Below are 26,346 nucleotides of genomic sequence, written 5' to 3' on the forward strand. Positions count from 1 at the left end.
TTTGAGGAGCTTCATCTTCTGGCTGATAAAAAATAATAATTTACAGCTTTATTTGTAGGCAGCAAATTGCCTCTCAGTGGGACTGTGAGGAAGTGATTAAAAGGCCAATTTTCAAAACCTTAATGTAAAATTGGCCAAAGCACCAGTTAAAGAGCAGAAAAAGCAAGACTATTTGTGCAGATAAATTTCATTTCCCCCCTCCTCAAGTTTTACTTTTGCTCTTTTCTCCCACTCCCTCAAATTCCTGATCTTGCTGCCCAGAGCAATTATGGCAATGACTTGCAATTACAACAAGGATTCTTTTTCTACAGTGCTGAGGCAGTGTGCTGTTGGATGGACAGTTACAGGAGCAGCAAATAAAAGAGCATGTTAATTGGAACCACTGTAAATTAGTCCCACTGTCAGGCAATTTGCTGCCTACAAATAAAGTTGGGAGAAACAATATGACAAATACAGAATTTTGACCAATGTGGAAAGAGGTTAGTGTTTGTGTGCCCGAAAGGCAAGAGGAGAGAATGAACAGCAGTGGAACTGGCCTAGTCGGTAATGAAAGAAGCAGAACATGCATTTCAGGCAGGTGAATGTTAACCCAACCTCTCATAAACACTTCTGTGCCTTTGGTGTCTCATTTTGGTTCGAATGTAGAAGAATTCAGCAAGCCAGAAGAGATGTTAATGAGACTGGTGCTTATCTCCTTGTTATCTTCATATATGTTTGCGGAACCATGAAAGGTCCAACTATGTGTTTTAATGTTGCAACCTGCCCTGTAAGGTTCACTCTAAGGGTGGTGGTGGTTGTTATTATTCATTATTCATTATTGTTACTCCCAGTACTCTCCAGTACATTTTAACACAGTATGGTTATGGACACGGCTGTCATTGTTTTGTAAAACTCAGTACTGTATTGGCCCGAAAATAAGCTGCACTGTTTTCCAAATTCTGATGGTGAAAAGTTGAAGTGTGGCTTTTATTTGCAACCTTATGCTGGCAAAGTGGTGCGACTCCCCCCCCTCCCCGCAGCCCGGGAGTGCAGGGCAACGGTGTGCCTCTTGCCCGCTGCTCCCAAGCCTCCCCATAGCCATCCGGGGGGGGGGGAGGCCACCGGCAAAGCGGCACAGCTCCCTCCCCCAAAGCATCCCGGGAGCACAGGGCAATGGCACCCGTCCCATCTGCAGCTCCCAAGCCTCCCCCAAGACACTGAATTTTATTTTATTTTTTTTTTTAAAACAATTTATTAGGTTTTACAATAAAAATAAACATAATAAGCAATATAACATTGATCTTAACATATTTTCACATTTTCTTTGGACTTCCTCACATCTCCCGCTCCCACTTTCAGCGTTGTAACATTTGGTCAGCAATTTATCATCTTATTTAAATTCTTATATCCCTTCTATATTTCATAATCTTATAATTTTCAGAAGGAGCTAAATTTCACAGTCTTACTTATTTTCTTAAAAACTTCTAAATTTAGTGGTGCTCAGTTATTTTGATCTAGCATCTTATTTAGCATTCACTCAAATTACAATACTTTTGTAAATAGTTCTTAAATTTCTTCCAGTCCTCCTCAATCCTCTCTTCTCCCAGGTCACGGATTCTGCCGGTCATTTCAGCCAGTTCCATGTAGTCTATCAGTTGTATCTGCCATTCTTCCAGTGTGGGTAGATCTTGAGTTTTCCAATGTTTTGCGAGAAGTATCCTTGCTGCTGTTGTTGCATACATAAAAAATGTCTGGTCCTTCTTTGCCACCCCTTGACCGACAATACCCAAAAGGAAAGCCTCTGGTTTCTTAGTGAAGGTATATTTAAATACCTTTTTCAGTTCATTATAAATCATTTCCCAGAACGCCTTCACTTTAGGGCAAGTCCACCAGAGGTGGAAGAACGTTCCCTCACACTCTTTGCATTTCCAACACTTATTATCAGACAGGTGGTAAATTTTGGCAAGTTTGACTGGGGTCATATACCATCTATAAATCATTTTCATTACATTTTCTTTCAGAGCGTTACATGCAGTAAATTTCAATCCATTACTCCACAACCTCTCCCAGTCCTCAAACATGATATTGTGCCCAATGTCCTGTGCCCACCTTATCATAGCCGATTTAACCGTTTCGTCTTGTGTATTCCATTTCAACAGCAAGTTATACATCCTTGAAAGTACCTTAATCTTTGGTTCTAGCAATTCTGTTTCTAATTTCGATTTCTCCACCTGGAACCCTAGTTTCTTATCATTTTTAAAAACTTCTTTAATCTGAGCGTAATGTAACCAATCTCGCACTTTGTCTTTCATTTTCTCCAAACTCTGCAATTTCCAATTGTCTCCATCCTTTTCTAGTATTTCCCAATATTTTGGCCATTTAGCCTCCATATTGGGTCTTTTTCGGGCCTTGGCTTCCAAAGGTGAAAGCCACCTAGGTGTTTTATTTTCCAGCAAGTCTTTATATTTTGTCCAGACATTAAACAATGATTTTCTGACAATATGGTTCTTAAAGGCCTTATTTGCTTTAACCTTGTCATACCATAAATATGCATGCCATCCAAAGGCATTGTTATACCCTTCCAAATCTAACACATCAGTGTCTTCAAGAAGTAGCCAGTCTTTTAGCCAGCAAAACGCTGCGGCTTCATAATACAACTTTAAGTCTGGCAGGGCAAAGCCCCCTCTTTGTTTTGCATCGGTTAAAATCTTAAACTTAATTCTGGGCTTTTTGCCCTGCCAGACAAACTTAGAAATGTCTCTCTGCCACTTCTGGAAGCACTCCGTTTTGTCCAAAACCTGAAGTGTTTGAAATAAAAACAACATCCTTGGCAATACATTCATCTTGATAGCAGCAATTCGGCCTAACAAAGAAAGTTTCAATTTTGACCAACTATCTAAGTCTCTCTTAATTTCTGTCCAGCATTTTTCATAATTGTCCTTAAATAGACTTAGATTTTTTACTGTTATGTTTACCCCTAGGTATTTTACTTTTTTAACCACATTAAGTTCCGTCTCATTCTGAAACCGTTCTGACTCTGTATCAGTCAAATTTTTCCCCAAAACCTTAGTTTTCTGTTTATTTAGTTTAAATCCAGCCACCCGACCAAAGTCATTAATCAGTTGTAATACTCTTTTCGTACTGGGCTCTGGCTTCTGCAAGGTCAAAACCAGGTCATCTGCGAAAGCTTTTAATTTATATTGTTTCTGACCGACCTGAATTCCTTCCACCAACCGATCCCCTCTAATCATGTTCAATAGCACTTCCAGAACCGAAATGAATAACAAAGGGGAAATAGGGCAACCTTGTCGTGTCCCTTTTTCAATTTTAAACTCTTCTGTAACCACATTATTAACTATCAGTTTAGCTTTCTGTTCTGAATATATCGCCTCAATCCCATTCTCAAAACCCCGTCCCACTCCCATCTCTTTTAAATTTCCCATCATAAATTTCCAGGAGATATTGTCAAAGGCCTTCTCCGCGTCTATAAAAATTAAAACTGCTTTTGTATTTATATCTGTTTGCAAAAGTTCCAAAATGTCAATAATGTTCCTTGTATTAGCAAACAGATGTCTACCTGGGAGAAAGCCGGCCTGGTCCTTATGAATTACTTCATTTAAAACTTTTTAAAATCTATTTGCCAAAATGTCTGCAAATATTTTGTAATCCACATTTAAAAGAGAGATGGGACGATAGTTCTTAAGTTGTGTCTTTTCAGCTTCCGACTTTGGTATTAATGTGATGAACGCTTCCTTCCAAGACTCCGGTGCCCTCTTCCCCTCCATAATTTCATTGCTGACCTCCATCAAAGGTTGTATCAAATAGTCTTTTAATGTCTTATAGTACTTGGAGGTCAGCCCATCTGGTCCTGGAGATTTGCCAAGTTGCATGTTCTGGATGGCTTGTTCGATCTCCTGTCGTGTTATTTTAGAATTCAGGATTGTCCTATTTTCTTGTGACAATTTAGATAGTCCGTTTTTTGCCAAAAATTGTTTAATCTCAACATCGTCTTGCGGCCCTTGGGTGTATAATTTTTTGAAGTATCTCTGGAAACACTTTCTGATATCCACTGGATTCTGGATGTTTTTTCCATCAACCTCTAAGTTTGTAACAGTATTTAATCTTTGTCTTCTCTTCAACTGCCAAGCTAGCAGTTTTCCACATTTATTCGCCGACTCAAACGTTTTTTGTTTCATTAATTTAACCTTCCATTCAATTTCCTGATTTATCAATTTAGAATATTGTGTTTGATAAAGTTTAATTTCTCTCAGAGTTGGCTGTGACTTCGGATTCACTCTTAATTTCTTCTCTAATTCTTTTATTTTATCCAGGATCTTATCTTTTTTCTCATTTTGTGTTCTTTTCTTTACTGCATTCTGTTGTATCAAGAATCCCCTCATTACAGCTTTGCTTGCGTCCCAGATTATTCTTTTTTCCACCATATTATTCATGTTTATCTCAAAGTAGTCCTTCAAAACTTTTTGGGCCTTCTTGGTAATTTCCTGATCTCTAAACAAATTGTCATTCATCTTCCATCTAAAGGATCCAGTTGGTAATAGTGTCATATCCATCTTTACTGCATTATGGTCGGAGCAGGTCTTTGGGCAGATTTCCACTTTTCTAACCTTAGGTGCCAGGCCTCTAGAAATCCATATTTGGTCGATTCTTGTCCAGGTCAGTTGGGCTTCAGAAAAGAATGTTCCCTCTCTTCCTAGTGGGTTCTTTGTCCTCCAAATGTCAATCAAATCCATATTGTCAGTCATTTCAAAAAAGGTTTTAGGTAGTCTGCCGTCTTTTGTAACATTTTGACTTTGTGACTTGTCCATGTTAGTTGATACGACCCCATTCATATCTCCCATCATTATGATGTTGTTGTAATCTAGATAGTCCAGCATTGTCTCCTGCAACTTCTTGTAAAATTCCGATTTCCCTTCATTAGGTGCATAGATTCCTAATATCAGCAGTTTCTCTCCTTGATATTGTATCTCAATAGCCAAAATTCTTCCATGTTCATCTTTAAATAGGAATTTAGGTGACAGGCTCTCTTTTGCATATATCACCACGCCTCTCTTCTTAACTTTGTCCGACGATACAAATTCCTGGCCCAATCTTTTATTTATTAACACTTTTCTGTGGAGCCTCGTCACATGTGTTTCTTGTAAACAAATAATGTCCAATTGTTCTTTTTTTAATATATGAAATATTTTCTTCCTTTTTTCCGGAATGTTACAACCATTAATATTCCAACTCAACAGTTGCAGAGACATCCTGAACTATCTGATTATTTTTCAAGGGGTGGTATCTTGTTCTCAGGATCTTCAGGTTCCACAGGTGCTGATGTTGGTACTGGCGTTGCCTCAGGCCCAGAAGGTAGTTCAATTCCTTTTTGAAGGTCCTCTCCGTATGTAGACAGGAATTTGTCTCTCTCTTCCAGTGTTCTTACTTTAACCTTTCTCCCTCTATTTTAAAGGTGCAGCTTATTTGTGGGTGTGGCTTATATTCATGCCAATGCGGTATCTCACTTTTGGACAGCAGGCTGATCAAATGAATCAACTCATAGTTGCTTATTCTTAATGTAACAGCGAACTTGAACACCAGTGATTAGAAGCAGGTGAGCAGGTTACCAAGAATCACTGGTGGCAAGTGCTGCAGTTCAAGCCCATATATCACAAGCACGGCTGGAAGTCCTCTGTAATAGATGTGTGGGGCCTAATAGTGATTACTTATTGGTGAGGAACAGCACTTTGTGCATACATATGCAAAGAAACTCTTTTACCTGTGTTCCAGAGCAGAAGCCTGGTGTTGAGAACAGGTTGTAGTGCTAATGGATCAAATTAAGCCCACAGAGATGATGAGCAGAGCTCTTGCCCATGCTTTCTGAGTGGGCTCTCATCAGCAGGCCCTGGCAAATCATAGGTATTTGCTCATTGTAGCTAGCGAGACAAGCAACTTGGAAGCTGCAATGCAGGTCTCTTTGCAGTTGCACCCAGCGCTTGGCTGGCACCAGCCAATTGATTCAGGGATCAAGATTGATTTGAGTGATGAACCTATTCGTACTTTACTTTGTTGGGATGAGAACTGAAAAAGCAAAATATAGAGGTTCTTGCCCTTATTTGAGTACAAAATAGTATGTATTGTTTTGTGTTTGTTTTTAATATGCAGTGTGGGGAATAGCTACTCGGGCTTTGGTTCAATGCCAGTTTAGCTCTTAGTGTGATTTCATGTTGGTGCATCCTATTGCCCTCTAATTTTATTTTATTACTCTTTCAGTTTAAGGTTACTCATTTTGTCTACTGAGGTTCTGTTTAAGGTGCCTATTGCACTCAGCTTTGAACTTTTGGAAAGCTGTCAATACATTTTAAAATAAATTTTCAACTGTTCAATCCAATCAGAGGAGCTTCTAAATGGAAACAGGGCATGGCGGGAGGGGGGGGGGAAGGTTCCCAGAATACCTGTTGGCTCCTCCCAATGGAATGGAATCAAAGCAGGATTGCATATTTGCCTTTCCCCCATCCATGCATCAATTCCCTGCACAAAGCGTGCAGTTCAAACTCCTCAATTATGTAGTGGTAGCCAGGGAAATAGTTGCAAGACTTGCATTTTAGCTTTCAAACACCAGAGTCATCATTGGCAAATAGAATGCTTTCAAATAGCTGAACTAAAGTTATAGCAGTGTAGCCATGTAGATAAGTGCTAACCCTGAAAGCTTGCCTATGTTCTGTCCTAGAGCTGTTTGAAGGGCAATGCGACCAAATTCCTTGCCAAGACAGGACCTTTCTTTTCCTCAAGCCACTGGCTAATTGCCACATTTCCTTACATTTTAATTTGACTGGTGTGCAGAATTATGAGATGTCACCATTTTGTGTGAACATTTGCCTAAAAGCTCACCATTGCACATGCAAGCCACTGAACGACGACTGAGGCTGTAGACTCCCCTCCTGCTCTCCTAGCAGTACATGATGTTCCTGGCTGCTTGAATCCATGTGAGCAGCTGCTCTCACTAGAAATAGCTGCTTTAGCTTTCCTTGCTAGCTTTCAGAAATATACTCTTAAATGTCTGATATTTAGACATTGAACTTTCCACTCAGTACTTGATGTGCTTAGCTGATGTGAAAGAGCTGTTCCATAGGCTATCCTGTTGTGTATGCATTGGCTGCTGTGAGATTTAGGCAGAGCTGGGAACCAGGTTTAAATTTCCATTCCGGGCTTATCCACACTTACCTTACCAGGCATGGTATGCACTTTAAAGCTCTGTATCCAGACACCCTCCTGCCCTCTTTTTGCTCTGGAGTTTTCCTGCAAAAACCCGCTCTTCAGAACTAGATCGGAGCAAATGGCAAACTGCAGAAAACCCAAATTTGTTCCAATTGAGCACTAAAGAGCTTTGAAGCCTACATCTGCACCTGGAAAGAGCGGGGGAAACGTTGTGTAGATAAGCCCTCAGCATTAAAACTTGCTGGGTATCCTCTAATGAAAGTGGTTAGCACGAGACTTTTAGAATTCTTCTTAGCCGAACCCACCCCAGAGTATTTACTTGGTAGAATGTAATGTAAGCAGAAGAGAGTTCTTAAACATGTAAACTCAGGCTAGCTGGGCATTGTATCCTTTCTACCACTGGTCGGTTTATCCAGGCCCTGTGGCAGTTCATTTCCTAGGGTAAAATCCTAAAAGAAGCTCAACAACTCAACTTCGGGGTTAAATCCTAAAAAAAGAAAAAAGCTCAATAACTTTGGTCGGCCCTTCACTTCATCAAATCTGGCCCTCTTTGAAAAAAAGTTTGGACACCACTGCTTTCTACCTTTCTACTCTTGTTTCCCCCTCTGTCTAATGATTAGATGGGGAAGTGGAAAAATATCTGCTTTTGCAAAGATTAGCCTTCCACAAGCTGGGTTCTGGCCTGTGGAATCAGAAGTACCTCCATGCTCAGCCACTACTTTTTTGGACTCTCTTAAATATTCTGTATGCTAGCTTTATCTCCAGTAGTTAACATACGTTAATTTAGCTTAGTCCTTCGGGGTTTGTAAGAAAGGCTCTTTTTGAAAGATACATCTTTTTTTTTATTTAAAGCCTTTCTTTGAATTTTCCTTGAATCTTTTCTAATTCCCATTTCCACTGGGAACTAAATTTTTCATTAAATTTCATTAAATAGAACTAAAACAAAGCCCTCGCAGTAGATAACAGAGTAGCAAAAATCAGTTAAGGTAGCAGCCTGAATGGCTGTTTGAAACCAAGCACCAATTGAGAAAGTTTAATAAAAGTTTAAGTATTTTATGAAACCTGACCTGCGAACCCCCAAGATTGTTGGCAGACCTCTAAAGTAATACGAAAGAGCACTCAGAATAGTGGTAGTAAAATGAAGCTTGCTTTCCATAACAAATAGTTTCTTACAGAATAAAATACAGAAATAGTTTCTTACAGAATAAAACACACCTTAACTGCCTTCCAGCTTTTTGTTTGGCCATGCTGAAAACACTCTCTGATTTCAGCAACACTATTCACTAGAATCCGCAATCTTGGCATCCATTAAGTGTTCAGGCACTTTTGCTTTCAGAGAGCATCTTATTGTTTTTATTTTACTTTATTTTACTTTATTTTATTATTATTTGTACCCCACCCATCTGAGTGGGTTGCCCCAGTCACTCTGGGTGGCTTCCAGAATATCCAGAAACAAGCACTAAAACCATCCAGATGTCTTCTAAAGGTTGTATAGTTACTTATCTCCTTGACATCTGATGGGAGGGCGTTCCACAGGTGGGTGCCACTACCAAGAAGACCCTCTGCCTGTTTCCCTGTAACCTCACTTCTCACAGTGTGGACTCAGGATCACTCCCAGAATTCCCTGCTGCAACATACATTGGTTTCATGGCAGCTATGCAAGGATTCCTGCATATATGAGTCCTTTTCTTACATTGATTCCCTGATGGTAGGATTTTGGAAAACCACTGATCCAGCAATTCCAGGCACTTAGGAGGCCACCTTTTCCCAGCTCCATCTGGCTATGCTGGTGATCAGACCTGGAAATTATTGGTTGCAAGCCTGGCCTACTGTTGATTACAATCCCTAGGCACAGAATGCCGCTGCTGTATTAGGTTACCTTAATGATAGCATATAACGAATGTTGAATAGTGTTCCTGTGTGCCCGTTGGGTGTGAGAGATTGCAGGCAAATGTAACTACAGTGGTACCTCTGGTTGCGAACGGGATCCGTTCCGGAGGCCCGTTTGCAACCTGAAAAGAACGCAACCCGCATCTGCGCACGCACGGGTTGCAATTCGCCGCTTCTGCGCATGCGCATGACAACATTTTGCATGTCTGCGCGAGTGGCGAAACCCGGAAGTAACCCGTTCCAGTACTTCTGGGTTGCCACGGGACGCAACCTGAAAATGCTCAACTTGAAGCAAACGTAACATGAGGTATGACTGTATACAGGACTGCTAGTTAGTGCGTGAAGGGGTAGAGGAAAATAGAGTTGAATTGCTAGACAGACTCAGCTAGGTACAACCCTCTCCTTTGGGGAAGGAGGAAGTGAAGCCTTTCCACTTCCTTTCTCCCTCCCTCCTTCCCACACCATGTAACCAACGAAGGATAGCATGTGAAAGCTTATTCCCAAACTTTGAGCACTGGTTTGGAACTATATTCTGTATTTTCTACCCAAGGGTTTTCTGCCTGTACTACCCGTGTTGCTGCACAGAACAATGCATGACTGATACCTTGAGTCTGCAAGTGAAACGTTTTAAACTTAGCAGTGTGTGGTCTGCTGATTGCAAGAGAGCTAGAAGCTCAACGGCATAAAAAGGTTTAGCAACCTGTATTCCTAACGCTTTATAGTGCTGCTTATTGTTATGAGTTTAATACTTTGCCAGTGGGGCTCTCTTTTTGCTAGCCCCATATTTTGAATCCAAGCACCCCACCAATTCTTTTGTTGTTCACCCACACACATGGTCCACAGGGATTCATTTATTGAATTCCCTCCCACAGAAGGTGAGATTGAATGTAGCATAGATGGGCTGCTGGCCTGATCCAGTACACTCCTCTTGGGTCCTGATAGGCTATAATGCCCTTCTAATGCAGGGAGAGTAAATATTAGTAACAGTTCAGATTCCATTACTTGTTTGCTCTACTGGCTGGTATTCTGTTACAAAGGGTGGAGTGCTTTGAACACAGGAATGTATTGTGTCACCGAATCCTCAAGTCCCATTCCTCTGAATATTGTACTCGAACTTTTGAGTGGGCGTTCTTGCATTATGTAAATCTGTTCATATTAAGAACGGAGCCCACTGCTTCTCTTTAATTACAGACACAGCAGGAAGCGGCTATTGTTGATTCTTATAATCTCTGGAAAGGTACTTCATTGTGCTATCACTTCAGCAATCTTGCACATTAACAGTCCTCACTGAATTAAAATGGTGAGATCCCAGTACTTGAAGACATTCATATGAAAGAGATCCTTTTTGTCACCTTATAGGGAAGTGTGTCCAATATGAGCCACACAAATAGTCATTATGTAGGCTGAAATGAGCTTTATGAAACTCGCAGATCAAAATCTTGGAAAACTTGGATGAAATGTACTTTAAAGGTTTTGCAAATGATAGTCTTTTATAACAATCCTAATGTAAGAGCTTATAATTTAAGATCTTGTTATATATTTTCCCCTGTTTGAATATACTGAGTAGATAACAGTATATTTTGTCTGGTTTTATGATATTTTATATTGTGCACCACCTTGAGATTTTATGAGTGGGGCTGTATATAAATACTTCTATAGAATATGTCAAAGATTGTCTCTCCCCCCCCCTCGAAAAACGGCATCTAAGAACCCTACACCTTTGAGGTTCTAGGCAACCACAAGATGGTAAAAAAAGAGTAAAGCTAGTAACTTTTTGTAGTCTCTTGCTCTGATCTGGTGTTGCCTCCCCCTCCTGAAGCATCTTCACTCTCAAATGCTATCTGTACTGGACGATTTTCCTCTTTGTGGGTTTGATTATATGCCAATCTTCTGCTACAACTTAAGTGTAACACCTGGAATACATTTTTTGGATGTGACTAATACTCTCTCAATTTTGTCTTCCAGTGGGGAAGACCTCTTTGATCACCAGGTTCATGTATGACAGCTTTGACAACACCTACCAGGTAAGACAGTATTTGTTTCATGATTTACAAATGTCAACTTATATAATGCAGGGATTTATCCAGTGCGAGTTCCCAATAATAGAGACTTTCATGTGATTTTAACACTGTACAGCTGGGAGACAATAGACCCCTTCCACTTGCTTTTAAAAATAATATTAATTTGTGCGCTGGGAGATTGGTTTCCTTTTTCAAAGGGGGAGAAAAAAATGGCCGTACATTTTGTTTGAATAACCAAAGCCACTTGGAAGCTTAGGGAGTCCCTGATCTGCCATGAGACACCTTGTTAACAGCTTGACCCAGCTCAGACATAAGAATTTACCTAGATCATGCTGATTTGCCTTATAAATCATGAAAGGTAAAGGTAAAGGACCCCTGGATGGTTAAGTCCAGTCAAAGGTGACTATGGGGTGCAGGATACACACATAGCAAATTCACATGCCTACTATCTATGTGTGGGATGCGAGTAGCACTGTGGGTTAAACCACAGAGCCTAGGGCTTGCCGATCAGAAGGTTGGCGGTTTGGATCCCCGCGACAGGGTGAGCTCCCATTACTCGGTCCCTTCTCCTGCCAACCTAGCAGTTCGAAAGCACAAAGTGCAAGTAGATAAGTAGGTACCCCTCCGGCGGGAAGGTAAACAGTGTTTCCGTGCACTGCTCTGGTTCGCCAGAAGCGGCTTAGTCATGCTGGCCACGGAAGCTGTATGCTGGCTCCCTTGGCCAATAAAGCGAGATGAGCGCCGCAACCCCAGAGTCGGCCACGACTGGACCTAATGTTCAGGGGTCCCTTTACATTTACCTTTACTTTCTATGTAGGGCTAGCTTGTGGTATTCGGGCTTCGTACACTTGATATTGTTGGTTGTTCTTGGTGAGGAAATACTCTCTGCAAACTGCAGTTGAGTGACTCTAGCTTCTAGGATGGAGCCCAGACATCACTAAGAGAGCAATTGCATGCATTGTAAGTATTGGGCAGCAAGGTGCTCCTGAGAATCCCATCTCCGAATACATCTTAAGTCATCAAGGAAACCCCACATGCTGGGCTTAAGAAGTCCCTCTGCATATGGGCTGCTTGCTAAACACACTTTGGGGGTGCTTTCCCCCTAATTTAAAATAATCTGTAAGGGTAGTTCTTAACATACCGTATTTTTCGTCCTATAGGGCACACCGGCCCATAGGATGCACCTCAGTTTTTTGGGGGGGAAATGAATAAAAAAAAATTATTTCCCCCCCCCAGCCGCGGCTGCCACCCCAAGCCTTGCACACACCTGCCCGAAGTACGGGGCGCCCTCCAGAGGGCGCCCCGTGCTTTGGGCTGCAGGCTGCCGCCCCAAGCCTCGCGCGCCCGGCGGGACCTCCCGCCGGGCGCGTAAGGCTTGCGGACACCTGCCCGAAGCACAGGGCGCCCTCCGGAGGGCGCCCCGTGCTTCGGGCTGCAGGCTGCTGCCCGCAAGCCTTGTGAGCCCGCGGGAACTCCCGCCGGGCTTGCAAGGCTTGCGGATGTCTTCCTGAAGCCTGGAGAGCGAGAGGGGTCGGTGCGCACTGATGCCTCTCGCTCTCCATGCTTCAGCGAAAGCCTGCATTCGCCCCATAGGACACACACACATTTCCCCTTCATTTTTGGAGGGGAAAAAGTGCGCCCTATGGGCGAAAAATACGGTATTTCCTTCCAGTTACAAATTAGTCTTTCCTGCAACGTGAGCAACACTTGACCTAATGGCCAAATAGAAATTCCTGTTGGGTCAGCAGATTTGGCAAAGCTTTCGTGGCACAGGACGACTTGGATATGCCTCAAGCCTCCCAGTGGAGCAAACATCTTTTCCATTTCCGGCCACTGTAATTACAGAGCCGTTGAAGCAGTTCTTTTATGTAATCATCTGTCTTTCTCATGGTCCTCTTTCAGTCCTCTTTTTCTCTGTGGAACATGTGCCCTAGATTTTGGCTTGGATCTTTGACCCTCAGCGCTTTATAATAATAGGGCTATCTCCATGGAAAGGAATCTTGGTATAATGAACGAACCAATTGTAAAGTGAATGACTAAAAGCTTGAAACTGCAAGGCATCTCTGCTGGATAGACTCTACCCTGTATTTCACTTTGCCTTGATTTGCATTGGGCGAGTATAATTTGGCCCTGAATTGCATCTGCCCATCCTTCCAGCACCACCCTAGTTATGTTTTCTGGTCTGAATGGTTACAGAACAGTTCTATTGGATTTGTGTGCCCGTCCACCACTTGCTTTTCCTGTCTGCTAATGTAGTGAAGCACTGTCTGTCTGGCCCCCCTCCCTTTAATAGGGGTGGGGAAAGGAGAGATTGAGACAGGCAGCAGTATCTTTGGTAGCTGGGAAAAGGCAGCTCTGTCTGGGGGGGGGCGTGGTAGGGAGAGAGCAGCAGTGTGAAAGGAGAGAAGCATCTGCAGAACAGTTACTTGTAAGGCTTGCTTAAGTGTCTTTGTCCCTCTGACTCGAGTCTTAACATTAGCTCATGCCTGTACGGCACATGCTCAGAGAGTTCTGCAACCATAATTGCCAGCCCTGTGTGTTTTTCCTATCTAAGGAGAGGGAAAACCACCTTTACCCAAGGGGGAGCTCCTGTTGTGTGCGCATAATGAATTGCGCAAACTTCACCTGAATTTGCATAATTTGTAAGAAACTTTCACTGCTACCAAATACGAGATGTTCAGAGAATGCTTAGTGAAGATGAAATATAGAATAGGGCAGCATCTATGTCTAGCCATAGTGGAGAAAAGCAATCAGGGGAGACGGTTCAGGAACTGTATAGGCAGGAACTAAGGCTTTCCCTGTGGCTTCCAAGCCTTCACTACATAAATGATTTTAATAGCCATAAGGGTTGAAATGTGAATGCTGTGATAATGAATTTTAAAAACTAAGCCACTAGTAGGGAGAATAGGTGGTTTGCATTTCTGCACTTCTCAAATGAGGGACGGGTTTATTTTATGTATTTTTAAATATTGTTCTCTTCCTTCAAACAGGGTGGCTATCAATATAAAATTACCGAAAGCAAACAATATAGTAATAAAACAATAATTAAACCATGAAATTACAGTGAAATTTATACAGATCAGCAGCAACAGTCACTTACAGCCCTAGTAATTTTGGGAGGTACCTCCTTCTAAGACCCAAAGGCCTGTATAAATAAAAATGAATTTATCTTATACCTGAAGACTTTTAATCTGGGTGCTAATCAAATATCTCATGGGAGTGTTCTATAATTGGGGTGCTGCCACCAAGAAGATGATGAGGTGAGAATTATGTGGTTAAAAAAGGACAGGTGACTTGTCAGAATTCATGCAGGAAGCAATCTTGTCATTTTTGCTATGTTGGTCCCATAGAATACTTGGAGTCTTAGAGCAATATATGATTTTAGGCCAATCCCCATGCCTTAGGATATTCAGTCAAGCAGATGTTTGTCTCACCTTCTCTTCACCTTCCTGGAAAAAGATCCCAGTTTCCCTGGCCAGCATATTAATGGCTTAAAGGGCAAAATTATTTAATGAGCTGTGTTCAAGAGACTATTAAGAGGCAATAGCCATCTACAGATTTTAAGTGGCTATCGCTTAGATGATGACACAAATTTGCTTTCTGTTGCTTCGGGTAGGATCTAAACCAATGGGTCCCAATTACAAGAAAAGGGCTTTAGACAAAACTTGAGAAACTCTTGCTTATGGTACGAGATGTTCCATGGCAGAGCAGACTGCCTCATAAGTTGCAAACTCTTTCAGGGGGACATCCAACCTCAACTTAAAACCTTAAGACTTGCCATGCCTTGGAACTTAAGATCTTATTACATGGAAAAGGGAACAGATGGACAGATGATGTTATTAACTGTGCAGAAATGCCCCTTTCTTTGATAGATGTGAAAGTAAACATGGAGTCCAGGAAATGGTCACTGCTTCTTTTCAGTTTTCATTAGAGGCAGTTAGTCCTCAGTGGATGCGATAAAGGTCTGACCTCTATATCAGAAGCTGGGATTGGGTGCTGTTCTTTCTTGTCTAGACCAGGTGGGAATGGGCTTCTGTTTGTTGTTCTCCTTCATTTTCCCCTTGGGAGATTCTGCTAGCTTAGCTACTCCTTCCTGATAAAAAGCTATGTCTGAAAGGCTTCTCCCAAGCCTGGGGCTATCTAGGGTTTGGTGGTGGAAATAAGACAGCAAGCAAATCAGTGTTGCTCAGCACCTAGACAGAATAACCCTCATACTGTTGTCAGTCACTAGAAAAATTAAGAAGATTGTATTTTAAATTTGCTGTGTGTGTATGTGGTGCATGTGCCTGCTAGCTGCTGTGCAGGACTTTAGCTGTTGCCTGCCAGTTATTATTAATAAACCGCCTTCAGGAGAACATCGGAACAGACTTGCAAATCAGTGCAGCATTTCCTACTGAGTGTCAGAAAAACTGAAGGAGATGAAATGGCACATTTTGTAGAGGAGGCTTCTCATAGCACGGAGAGCAAAAGGCTCCATTTTTAATTGCTAACAGTGTGCGCAGGTTTTTCCCATGCTTGTAAATAGTCTCAAATTTTTATATATGAATCTCTGCAAACACACATATACTCCTTGTCGAAGACCAAATTTTGCTGCTTTGGCAAGCATAGAAATGTCTATTTGTCTAGAAAGCCGTGCGGGGCCATATCATTTTGACCATTGTGTATATTTTTAGTGAATCCCATCCTTCATTTGCTTAATTCCAAAGAGATACCACATTTGGCAGAATGGAATGCTGCAGTGGTGTTTGGTGGAGACACAGGGATATATTAAAGTCATGAGAAAGGGCAGATTAGCAGTCAGTCATATGATGGGGAACCTATGTGCCTGGGATTCTGTTCAAATCTTAAAGCAGACTTGTTGAGCATACAAAAGAAAAACAGTTGCTATAGCTATATTGACTACTCTTTGTTGGCTTGTCTTCTTCAGCAGCAGTCTTGGAGACGTATCTGGGCAAATAACGTATCAGCGATTCATGAGAATTGTCATTTGGAGAGGTTGCTGAGAATTCTGTTGGATCCCATACAGAAGTATAGTTCCCAGGCTTCTCTGGAAGAGGGTTTGACTTGTTAAAGTAGTTTAAAAGTTTGTGATGTAGATACACCCATTTTGGAACAGGTGTTTGTTCAGCTGGACTTGGCAAATAGGTGGAGCTTTGGATGTGTTTAGAACTTCCGTAATGAAATGCTGGAAATGAAATTAGCTGGAAATGACCAGACTTTTAAGTGTGTTCAAGAAGCTTCCATGGCCCATCTGGAAAACCTAAAATGGAATGGCGTGAATTATTAGCACCCAAAGTTGCTATGAAAGAAGGTGAATCCTGTTGCATTGGTCTCCCCGCCACCCACCCCTCCCAAGCTAATTTTCAGTGGGGAAGATACCTTTCCTTTCCTTTCCCAGATAGGGTGTTGAGTATAGTCCTCTGCATGAAAGTCAATATGGCTGAAAGAAACATTGCCTGCTGCTCCTTTCTTTCCCCCCACCACCTTCCCTCTCTCAGGTCTAAAATTACCTTCATCAGTATAGCTTTCCCAAAGCACTCCAGCTTTACCTCCACATGGTTTCCTTCACTTCTCCCTTGCTAGCTCTATTCTCCTAAATACTCTGAGCAGGGGCCAGATCACATCCATCTCCTGTATGGCACATAACACACTACTTGTGCTGTAACCTTTGAAATGGTTTTTGTGGAGGCAGAAAAACATAGGAGGATCTTCACTTTTGGGGACACTCCCCTTTGGGAAATCCTTTATAACTGTTTGCCCTCCCTTGTTGCATGTGCGTGTTTGATCATGCTTTTTAAAGGAAAGTTCAAGTCTTTTTCGAGCAGTTCCAATGGATCCTGCCATTGGGTAAATTTCATGATCCATGGATTATTGTGATTGCATCCCTGTAGATTATTGCTGGCCGTTTACTTGAGATCAGAAATGAGTTTCCCCCCCTATTGTTCAATATTGTAGGAATAAGTGGCCTTGGCATTGTGGCCAATATATGAAGTATTTTTGTCCTTTCCAAATGGCAGGGTAGATCTTTGGTTTTGGGGAACACGACCTAAGCAACCTAAGAAAAAGTAACGTATTTGCTCACTGATGAAAACTTTGTTTTGCAGGCAACTATTGGCATTGACTTCTTATCAAAAACCATGTACCTGGAAGATCGCACAGTGAGTAAGACTTTTGTAGTAACTGGACTACTCTAGTCCAGGAAGCACATTCGCAATCTAAATGGAACTTAGGTCCAAATGCGAGAGCAGCCTCGCGTTCCAACCATGTCTGTATTGGGTCATGGCTGGAGATGCTACCTCTGTCCCTGTCAGTGCAAACTCTTCAGAGTGCCATACGTCATGTCTACACTGGCTTGAAAAATGTATGGTTCAATGTGCATTTGGGGGCTTACAATTAGATTACACTGCTGTAGAACAGACTTTATGTGAAAACACAAACCTAGATCTCAGTGGAACACTTGTAGATTTTATGGGGCATTTTTCTACAGATTGGCTTTTTGTTTGCTTTGCAGATAAACTCGTTTAAGCCAGCTAGCAATTAACACAGTGAGCAAAAGCTGCCTTACTACCATAATTAGAGATGCAGAATAAGTAAGGTGGTTCTTCTTTATTGGATAGTCTGTTCTTGGGCTGAGACAGGGAGGGGGAACCTGTGACCTCCAGATGTTGGACTCCAGTTCCCATCATTGGGTAGCATGTCCATGTCCAGGGATGATGGGAGTTGTAATCCAGCAACATCTGGAAGCCCCACAGCTTCCCCACTGCTGAGCCAGGAGGATGCAGACGTTTGCATTTTCCAGATCTGTCACTGAACATAGTGGAAAAGTGGTCCTCTTCTCCCTACATCTGTTTTTCTTTATTTGCAATATCTGCTGCTCTTTCTTCAACCCAAGCAATCAGAGCTGCTTGTAAGGAATAATATTTTATTGTTATTGTATTATTTATTTCTTAAGCTTATTGGTTGCTATATTCAAGAGCCTCAAGGCATAATATCAAAACATGAACTGTTAAAAAGCAGTTCCTTCACCCTCCTAACACAGGTCCTAACCATCACAGACAGCCATAAAAGAGAGGGGCTGGATGCCTGATTTAGAAGCTCAAATTTGGCTGTCACAAAAGGATGCTGTCCCTTTAAAAAAAACACACACACACACACACACACACACACACACACAGAGCTTTCCGGTTTTTAATTTTATTGTACATTGTTTTTAATCCTTGCTACAACACTGAGGCAGCGGATATATATTGCCTTTTTAGTTATCTCATTATAACCCATCTTCTGTGATGGAGCCAAAGATGCTACATTTTGTGCCTTCAAACCCATGCCCCTTTCAAGTGGGAAACAGAAGGCAGATACAACACAAGACGAGCTGATTTGGGCTTCACAAGTTGGTTGGTTTATATCACTTATTTCTTGTTCCTTCACCCAAAGGATGCAGGATGCTGTGCATAATAAATAATGCCAGACACATAACTTAATAACGAAGTTTGTTAAGCAGTACTTCGACCAGCACAAAATTGCCTCTCACATCTGAGAGTGAAACAGCAGTGATACTCTCCCGGTACCCAAGGACCCACGAGAACAAAAACGTTTTAACCAAAAAGCAGGGGAGCTTGCCTGCTCTCAGATACTACAAAGTTAAAAGGCAACCCCACTGTTTGCCACCTCTTGGTTCCATCTCTTAACATGGCAGTTGCTTTTCCCCAGGCTGCTGTATTAGGAAATGTATTGGCAGGGATGATGTTCATGGAATCTAAATGGAATTTACTTGTAGCACTAGACCAGCGTCCAGCAGTGTGGGTGCCCCTGATGATCCTAGGCTTCTCACTGTCCCAAGCCCCGATGTGTCCTTTCTGGGGTATTGTCAGATCGCTTTATGTGAATGCCCGCCATAAATGCTGGTTTGTTTGTGTTTTGACACGCTCCTTTTAACCAAAATGATTCTCTCTACATGGCCGCTGGCTGGCGATTGGCTTTGCTGATGAAACCCATTTGATCACTGCTCAGCTGATTGTTGACAGCCACTGGTTCCTCATGAAAGATCCGATTTGGTCTGATCTTTCGGCCACCGTGCCCCTGGCACAAGAGAGGGTCCCTCTGTGGAGGGAATGCTTCTAAACCTTCCCCTGCAAGCTACAGCAAGACACCCACTTCTACTGCCTGTGAAGGAAAGCTGCAGATTGGCGCTGCCCTCTGATGATTGGCAGCTGCGCAATCTGTTCCCTGCCTGCCAGAATGGGCGGGCCGCTGAAAAGTCCCGCCCTTCTGCTTCCGCTCGCAACCCTAAAGCGGTTCCTTCCATGCATGAGTTTTATATCATTTTTACTTCGCTTTTTTGTTCTAAAAAAAAAAAAAAAAAGCAATCAAAAATTGATTCATTTTTAGTGGCAGTTTGGCTTTTTTTTTTAATTTTCTCCCATCCCACAGATCAGGTTGCAGCTGTGGGATACTGCGGGTCAGGAACGTTTCCGTAGCCTCATTCCCAGTTACATCCGTGACTCTGCCGCTGCTGTAGTAGTTTACGATATCACAAGTAGGTATATTTTGCTCTGGCTTTGACTTTGTTTTTTTTCTTGCTTGTTTTGACTTGATTTCCGTTAGGTACGGTTGCAATTGTGGGACACAGCAGGTCAAGAGCGGTTCAGGAGCTTGATTCCTAGCTACATTCGTGACTCCACTGTTGCAGTTGTTGTTTATGATATCACAAGTGAGTGGGGGGGAAATTTCTGCATTTCTGGTATTCTGCTCTCCCTCCCTCTTTCTCTTTCTCTCTCACATCTATATACACACACACATCTTCAAGCCTAGCTGTGCATGCCATACCACCTTCACCTGCTTGTTCCTCATTGTGGCATGAAAATTTTCTGGCTTGGAGCTTCAAGTGGGAGACTTTCTATTGTTTTTCAAACGTCTTGTGTGTAGGGACATGTTTTGAATTGGATTCACTCGAGCCGAACCTTGCAGCTAGCCGGAGCTTGCACCTGCAATATGCATTGATGAAGTGTCTTTGAGCACGTGCAGAAAGCATTTCCTCACTGCTGGCCACACAAAATTAACGTGCACACTGGGGACTTCAAAGAGGAGCTCCTCCAGACTTCACAAGCGAGACCCCTGGCACTCCTGATGTTCTAAATTTTAAGCACTGTCTCCTATACACAGCATTATACCTGCAAGATTCTCTTCTTGAGTGGACCGTGGTACGTTTGCCCAAAGGTGTTCTAGGGTTTTCACCCTTGAAGCAAAACCTCTACCTCTTTTCTGTTCCATTTTTCACTTCTCTTCCCCCACCCCACCCTGTGTGCCCAGAATTCCTGAAAAGCAAGCTGACCTCATCGCCATCTTAGTTATCTGCTGTTCTGTGGGTGTCACTGTCATGTGTTTGGCTTCTGCAAACTGTAATTCTCAAACTGAGCTTCTCCGCTGAAGTCACCCGCTGATTGCTTCTCCGCTTCTCCTAATAGCTGGGGGTGAGCTCCCAGGATTGTGACACACACCCCTCTCATGTGCCACATTTCTTTCTTTCCTAATCAGTTTTGCTCTTTCATTTCCAACCGAGGTATGTACATCTTTAAGAACTATTTTTTAAAAAACCGAAAAAACCCCTTATCTTCACATGACAAATGAAAAACACAAGCAAAGCATTTTTTAAATTAAAAAAACAAAAATGACTTAAGTTGCAAAAGAACCAAACTTTTTGCAGCTTCGTCTCAAATCATCCTGTGTGGAACAAACAGATGGAATCAGAATTGTTGGCATTCGAAGATAAAAAAAGCAAAATGTATGTTATTTAACCAGCCAGACTTCTCTTGAATGGCTACAACTAAAGTTCTTTGGGTTCTGATTATAGAATCATAAAATTGTAGGGTTGGAAGGAATCCTGAGGATTATCTAGTCCAAAGATCAGCAGTTTTTTTCAGCAGGGGGCCGGTCCACTGTCCCTCAAGACCTTGTGCGGGGGGCAGACTATATTTTGAAGAAAAAAAATGTGAACGAATTCCTATGCCCCACAAATAACCCAGAGATGCATTTTAAATAAAAGCACACCTTCTACTCATGTAAAAACACCAGGCAGGCCCCACAAATAACACAGAGATGCATTTTAAATAAAAGGACACATTCTACTCATGTAAAAACACGCTGATTCCCAGACTGTCCACGGGCCAGATTGAGAAGGCGATTGGGCCGCATCCAGTCCACAGGCCTTAGTTTGCCTACCCAAGATCTAGTCCAGGGATGTCCAACACATCGATCGCGATCTACTGGTCAATCCCTTCTGGCTCCGGCCCCTCTCCTTGCGCTGGCCTCTATTGTTACAGAAGGGAAGCTGGAGTTTAGAAACGGGGGCTGCTGTCATCTGGCTGGTGATTGTAAAGTTAGTGGCTGCTTCTGTTCCCCCCTCCCTATTTCCCCTCCCCCCAAAAAGCTCAACAACTTTGACCTGAACTCCTAAAAAATGGGGGTAGAGCACTGCCAGATTTTAATTTTGAAAGTAGATTGCAGTCTCTCTGGAGTTGGCCACCCTGATCTAGTTCAATCCCCTGCAATGCAGGAATATGCAGTAGTCCCATATAGGATCGAACCTGCAACCTTGCCATTATCAGCACCACGCTCTAAATCACCTGAGCCCATCCAAGGCATGCTTGGCTTGGATACTTAGATAGGCATCCCCCCCCAAAAAAAAACTTTATTGAAAATTTAAAAAACAAACACCTCATGTTTGTTAATTATTTTTAAGGTAAGCCAGCGCAAGAAATTTCTTGGAATGAAATCTCCCCATCTTCTCCTCTTCCAAGCCCCCCAACTCATTTGTTTAGGTACGCTTCCTAACCCTCAAGAAGGGCTTTAGTGGGGCGTGGGGGGAAGCTATTTCTTCCATTAATTTATTTTAGGATGCAAAGTGTTGTTCAGGCAATCACTCCCCCTGCCCCAAACTCTTGAGCATGCGTGCCATTCCTTGCTCAATAGTTGCTATTTAAGTCCACGTCGGCTGAGTGAACTTCCTCTGTTTTTAAGTCTAGGGAAGCAGTCGGCCTCAGATAACCCCGGGTGGAAGTAGGCCAATGAAATCTCTGCAGTGGAAGCAGTTTTAACACTTAGCGCCTCTCTTGCTCACAACTGGGGAATGGGCTCAGTTCTCGTCAGATGAAGAATTGTTCAGGCTCTCTGCAGCTGAAACACCGAAAGGCTGGTGTTATTTCTCCTCCCCCCCCCCCCGAAAGAAACATGCAGACAACAAGCATACAGAAATATTCCTGTTTTTGTTCTCTGCCCAGTTTAATTTGTATGAACTCCATAGCTCAGCTATTCTGGAGTAATTTTCTCAACAATGCAAATTAACAAATAAAGAAGTTGGCAGTACAAATTCCTTTTTTTTAAAGCTGGGGTCCGTGACCATTCTTTTATCGGGGGCCCACAGACTGTGAATCAAGCATGTATTAATGGGAGAGTAGGTCGCAGTTTAAGTAAGTAATAGGATATGGTTTATAGTCTCTGTGCATCCATATGAATGCCAGCCTGTCTTGTTACCTGCCCTGTTGGATAGCCCAGGAGGCAGAGTGCTGCCCCATTTTTATCCACCTCAGCTATGGCTACATGCTATTATTTTTCTCCTATTTGCTTTCTTAGCCTATGTCCCAAGAAAGCTCCATGTAAATAGATTTTATTCATTCTCTCTTAGGGTTATCCATCTCTGAACTGGGGCAGTGGGAAGAGCTACCAGGTCTTCCCTTCCCCCCTTTTTACAGAGGTTCACTGTAATGCAGTTTGAAGCTCTTTTCTAGGAGATAATACATGTTGTTTTTCTGTCACTTCAGGCCCACTTCCACTGGATGTGCTGAAAATATTACTTCTGCTACTACTACTAATAATAATTTACACACCCTTCTCCCTAAGGTCACAGGGAGAGGTACAACCATTTTAAACGCAGCACTGAAAACAATTTAAAACAACTTACAATCACAGAAATAGTGTGGGACCCCAGGTGTCAAAGGTGATGGATAAGTGGTGAATATTCAGCATTCACCAAAAACTTTATAGTGAGGTTGCCAGATGCACCCTTGTGGGAATAGATTTCCACGGCTTAGGGGCTGCTGCTGGGGATGCCCGCTCACAGGCCACCTCCCTTCCCCCAGCTGTTGTGGGTGGCAGAACTACCAAAAGGGCCTCTTCTGCTGAGCCACACTTCCAAGAGGGTCTGTAGGGAAGGAAAAAGTCTTTGCAATATTTGGACCCAAGTTCATTTAGAGCTTTAAATGCTCACATGAGCACCCTGAACTGAGCCCAGAGACAAACTTGACAACCAGCGCAGTTCTTTTGAAATGGGTATTATGTGAGATCTAAACAGAACTCCAGCCATTTTGAAACAATTAATGGCATTTTGAAAAAATAAGAAGTTTTGAAGTACAGTGGTGCCTCGCAAGACGAAATTAATTCGTTCTGCGAGTTTTTTCGTGTTGCGAATTTTTCGTCTTGCGAAGCACGGTTTTAACGGTATTAGTGGTTTTAAGAAAAAGGAAACAAACTCGCAAGACGTTTTCGTCTTGCGAAGCAAGCCCATAGGGAAATTCGAAGCAACTCAAAAAACAAAAAACTCTTTCGTCTTGCGAGTTTTTCGTTTTGCGAGGCATTCGTCTTGCGAGGTACCACTGTAGTCTTCAAGGCTAGCCCCATGGAGAGCGCATTGCAATAATCCAATCTAGAAGTGTCTAGAGCAGTGGCTCTCAAACCTTTTTCTCCGGGACTCACTTTCAGAATAGAAATTTTCTCATGCCAGGCCATTTTTTAAAAAATAGATAAGAAATATATTGGAAAAGAAAAAGAAACAACCGCTAGCAGTGCTTGAGTTATAACATAGAACACACTTTGTAATATGATCATGGAACATCCAGAACGTATAAAACAACGCAGCTACATAAGAACATGAATCACTCCCAAAATATAATTATAAACGAGCCTCTTTCATATGAAAGTATGTATACAAACGCAATGAGAGGCGTGAGCTTGCCGTATCACTTGATGCTCTTGCTCTCATTTTGAAAAGATACCTATCCACATTCTGCAAATAAATAAATAAATATTTTGATGCTATATTATACCATGCTAAACTGAAATGTTTAAATTTCCCTTTGATTGTCCTTGAACCTTCCAGCCACACTTTCCTTCCTGTCCTGCCACACCCTTATACTTGAAGAGTTCAACTTATCCCACAGTCTTATTTGAGAGATTGACTGAAATGCAGCTTTCAGATCAATGAAAGCTGCGTATAGCACACCACCTGGTTTCTTAACATACTTATCTATAAAATGGGCTAGTACAAAGCAGTGTTCTATAGTGGATCTGCCTTGTCTAAATCCTGCTTGCTGTTTGGCAAGAATAGCTTCATCAGTTCTCCAATCAACAAGCTTATTGTGAAGATGCTTTGCACATAATTTGCTAATTACAGCTGGCAAACTAATTGGTCTGTAACTAGCCGGATCGGACGTAAGGCCCTTTTTGAATAAAGAGATGACTACCACTGTGGTCCAAACTTCAGGGAATTACCCAGCCTGCCACAGCCTTTGAGAACCACTACTAGAGCATGGAGTCCAGTGGCCAAGTCACTTCTGTCCCAAAGGGGGCATAGCTGGCAAACCAACTGTATCTGGACAAAGACCTGATCCTCCAGTGTTGGATCCAGGAGTTGCCCCCAAGCTGCAAACCTGCTCCCTATATGAGAGGGCGACCCTATCCAGAACCCGTCATCTCTGCACCACCCTGCCTGTAGTCGTTGACACACCAAAATCTTAATTAACCTCTGACACAGATGACAACCTGGTGCATCACACGCAGATGCTTTGAGAGTGATGGGAATGTTGTAAGGTGACTTTCACCTGCTTGTTTACTTTTCCTTCCTAGATGTAAACTCATTCCAGCAAACCACAAAATGGATTGATGACGTCAGAACGGAAAGAGGTAGCGACGTCATCATAATGCTAGTAGGGAACAAAACAGATCTAGCAGATAAGAGGTAAGGCAGCTCATTCCTTGCCGTTGTGGCCAATCCAACCGGCTTTTATATTGAGAGAGTCTGTGCTGTGCGACAGTATAGGGTGGTGTATGATTTGGCCCTTGGGCTGTATGCAGCTCCACAGGTATAGGGTTGTAATTGGAGGCCTAAGGAGCTGAAGCCTGGAAAATATGGAAATCATAACGTCAGTGCATCTTGAACTCATATGCTCATTCCCCCACCCCACCCAGTATTAGGATGTTCAGATGGTCAGTTTGCAAAAGGAGAAAAGTAATGGAGCAGTAGAGATGATCTCAAGAGAAACATATGGTATTAAGAGGTTACCGTATTTTTCGCCCTATAGGACGCACCTCCTTTTTTGGGGGAGAAATGAATAAAAAAAATTATCCCCCCCCCAGCCGCGGGGCTGGGGCAGGGGAAGCCCGAGCTTCCCCCGACCCCAGCCCCCAGAACAGGCTGCTATCCTCAAGCCTTGCGAGCCCAGCGGCAACTCCTGCCAGGCTCGCAAGGCTAGCGGACACCTGCGCGAAGCACGGGGCGCCCTCCGGAGGGCGCCCCGTGCTCAAGGCAGCAGGCTGCTATCCGCAGCCTAGGGAGCCCTGCGGGAACTCCCGCGGGCTCCCCAGACTTGCGGATATCTGCCCGAAGCGCGGGGCGCCCTGCTTCAGCGCGGTCCGGGCAGCAGGCTGCTATCCGCAGCCTAGGGAGCCCTGCGGGAACTCCCGCGGGCTCCCCTGGCTTGCTGATAGCTTCCTGAAGCCTGGAGAGCGAGAGGGGTCGGTGCGCACTGACCCCTCTCGCTCTCCAAGCTTCAGTGAAAGCCTGCATTCGCCCCATAGGACGCACACAGATTTCCCCTTCATTTTTAGAGGGGAAAAAGTGCATCCTATGGGGCGAAAAATACGGTAACTGATGATGATTCATGTACCGCTTACAGCCAAAAAGAGGTGTGGGATATGAACTGACAGTTCCAAGGAGTGCTCTTGAAGAGGGCAAACCTCCTCCAGAGAGTTAGGAAGATTCCTAGAGACATGATTCATCTTTTCAGTCACCAAAATGAGACCCAAAACTTCCTGCTCCCCTTAAAATACATTTGCTCTTTCTCCCTTGTTCTCTCAGAGTGGTCTGGTGTCACTCCCAGTCTTCCTCCAAAGACCCACCTCTTCACTGAAGTTTTTGGCTTAGCCCACCAAGTCCTCAACCCTTCCTGAAATATGCATCCCTTGTTAACTG

At 43.0% G+C, this 26,346-nt stretch overlaps 1 protein-coding gene across 3 annotated transcripts in view; it reads left to right on the forward strand.

Moving 5' to 3' along the window:
* Positions 1-26,346, forward strand: part of RAB6A (RAB6A, member RAS oncogene family) — a 60,254-nt gene that overhangs the window by 25,485 nt on the left and 8,423 nt on the right. The window contains exons 2-6 of one of the 3 annotated variants that reach the window (XM_081002466.1): positions 11,050-11,108; positions 17,210-17,263; positions 19,536-19,649; positions 19,710-19,815; positions 25,002-25,113. In XM_081002466.1, coding sequence (XP_080858592.1) covers positions 11,050-11,108; positions 17,210-17,263; positions 19,536-19,649; positions 19,710-19,815; positions 25,002-25,113 — 445 coding nt within the window. The remainder of the gene's footprint in view (positions 1-11,049; positions 11,109-17,209; positions 17,264-19,535; positions 19,650-19,709; positions 19,816-25,001; positions 25,114-26,346) is intronic. The other 2 variants (XM_081002465.1, XM_081002464.1) reach the window with 2 other exon arrangements.

This window comes from Podarcis pityusensis (genome assembly GCF_964106645.2).
Source record: "Podarcis pityusensis genome assembly, chromosome: 4".
Taxonomy (NCBI): domain Eukaryota; kingdom Metazoa; phylum Chordata; class Lepidosauria; order Squamata; family Lacertidae; genus Podarcis; species Podarcis pityusensis.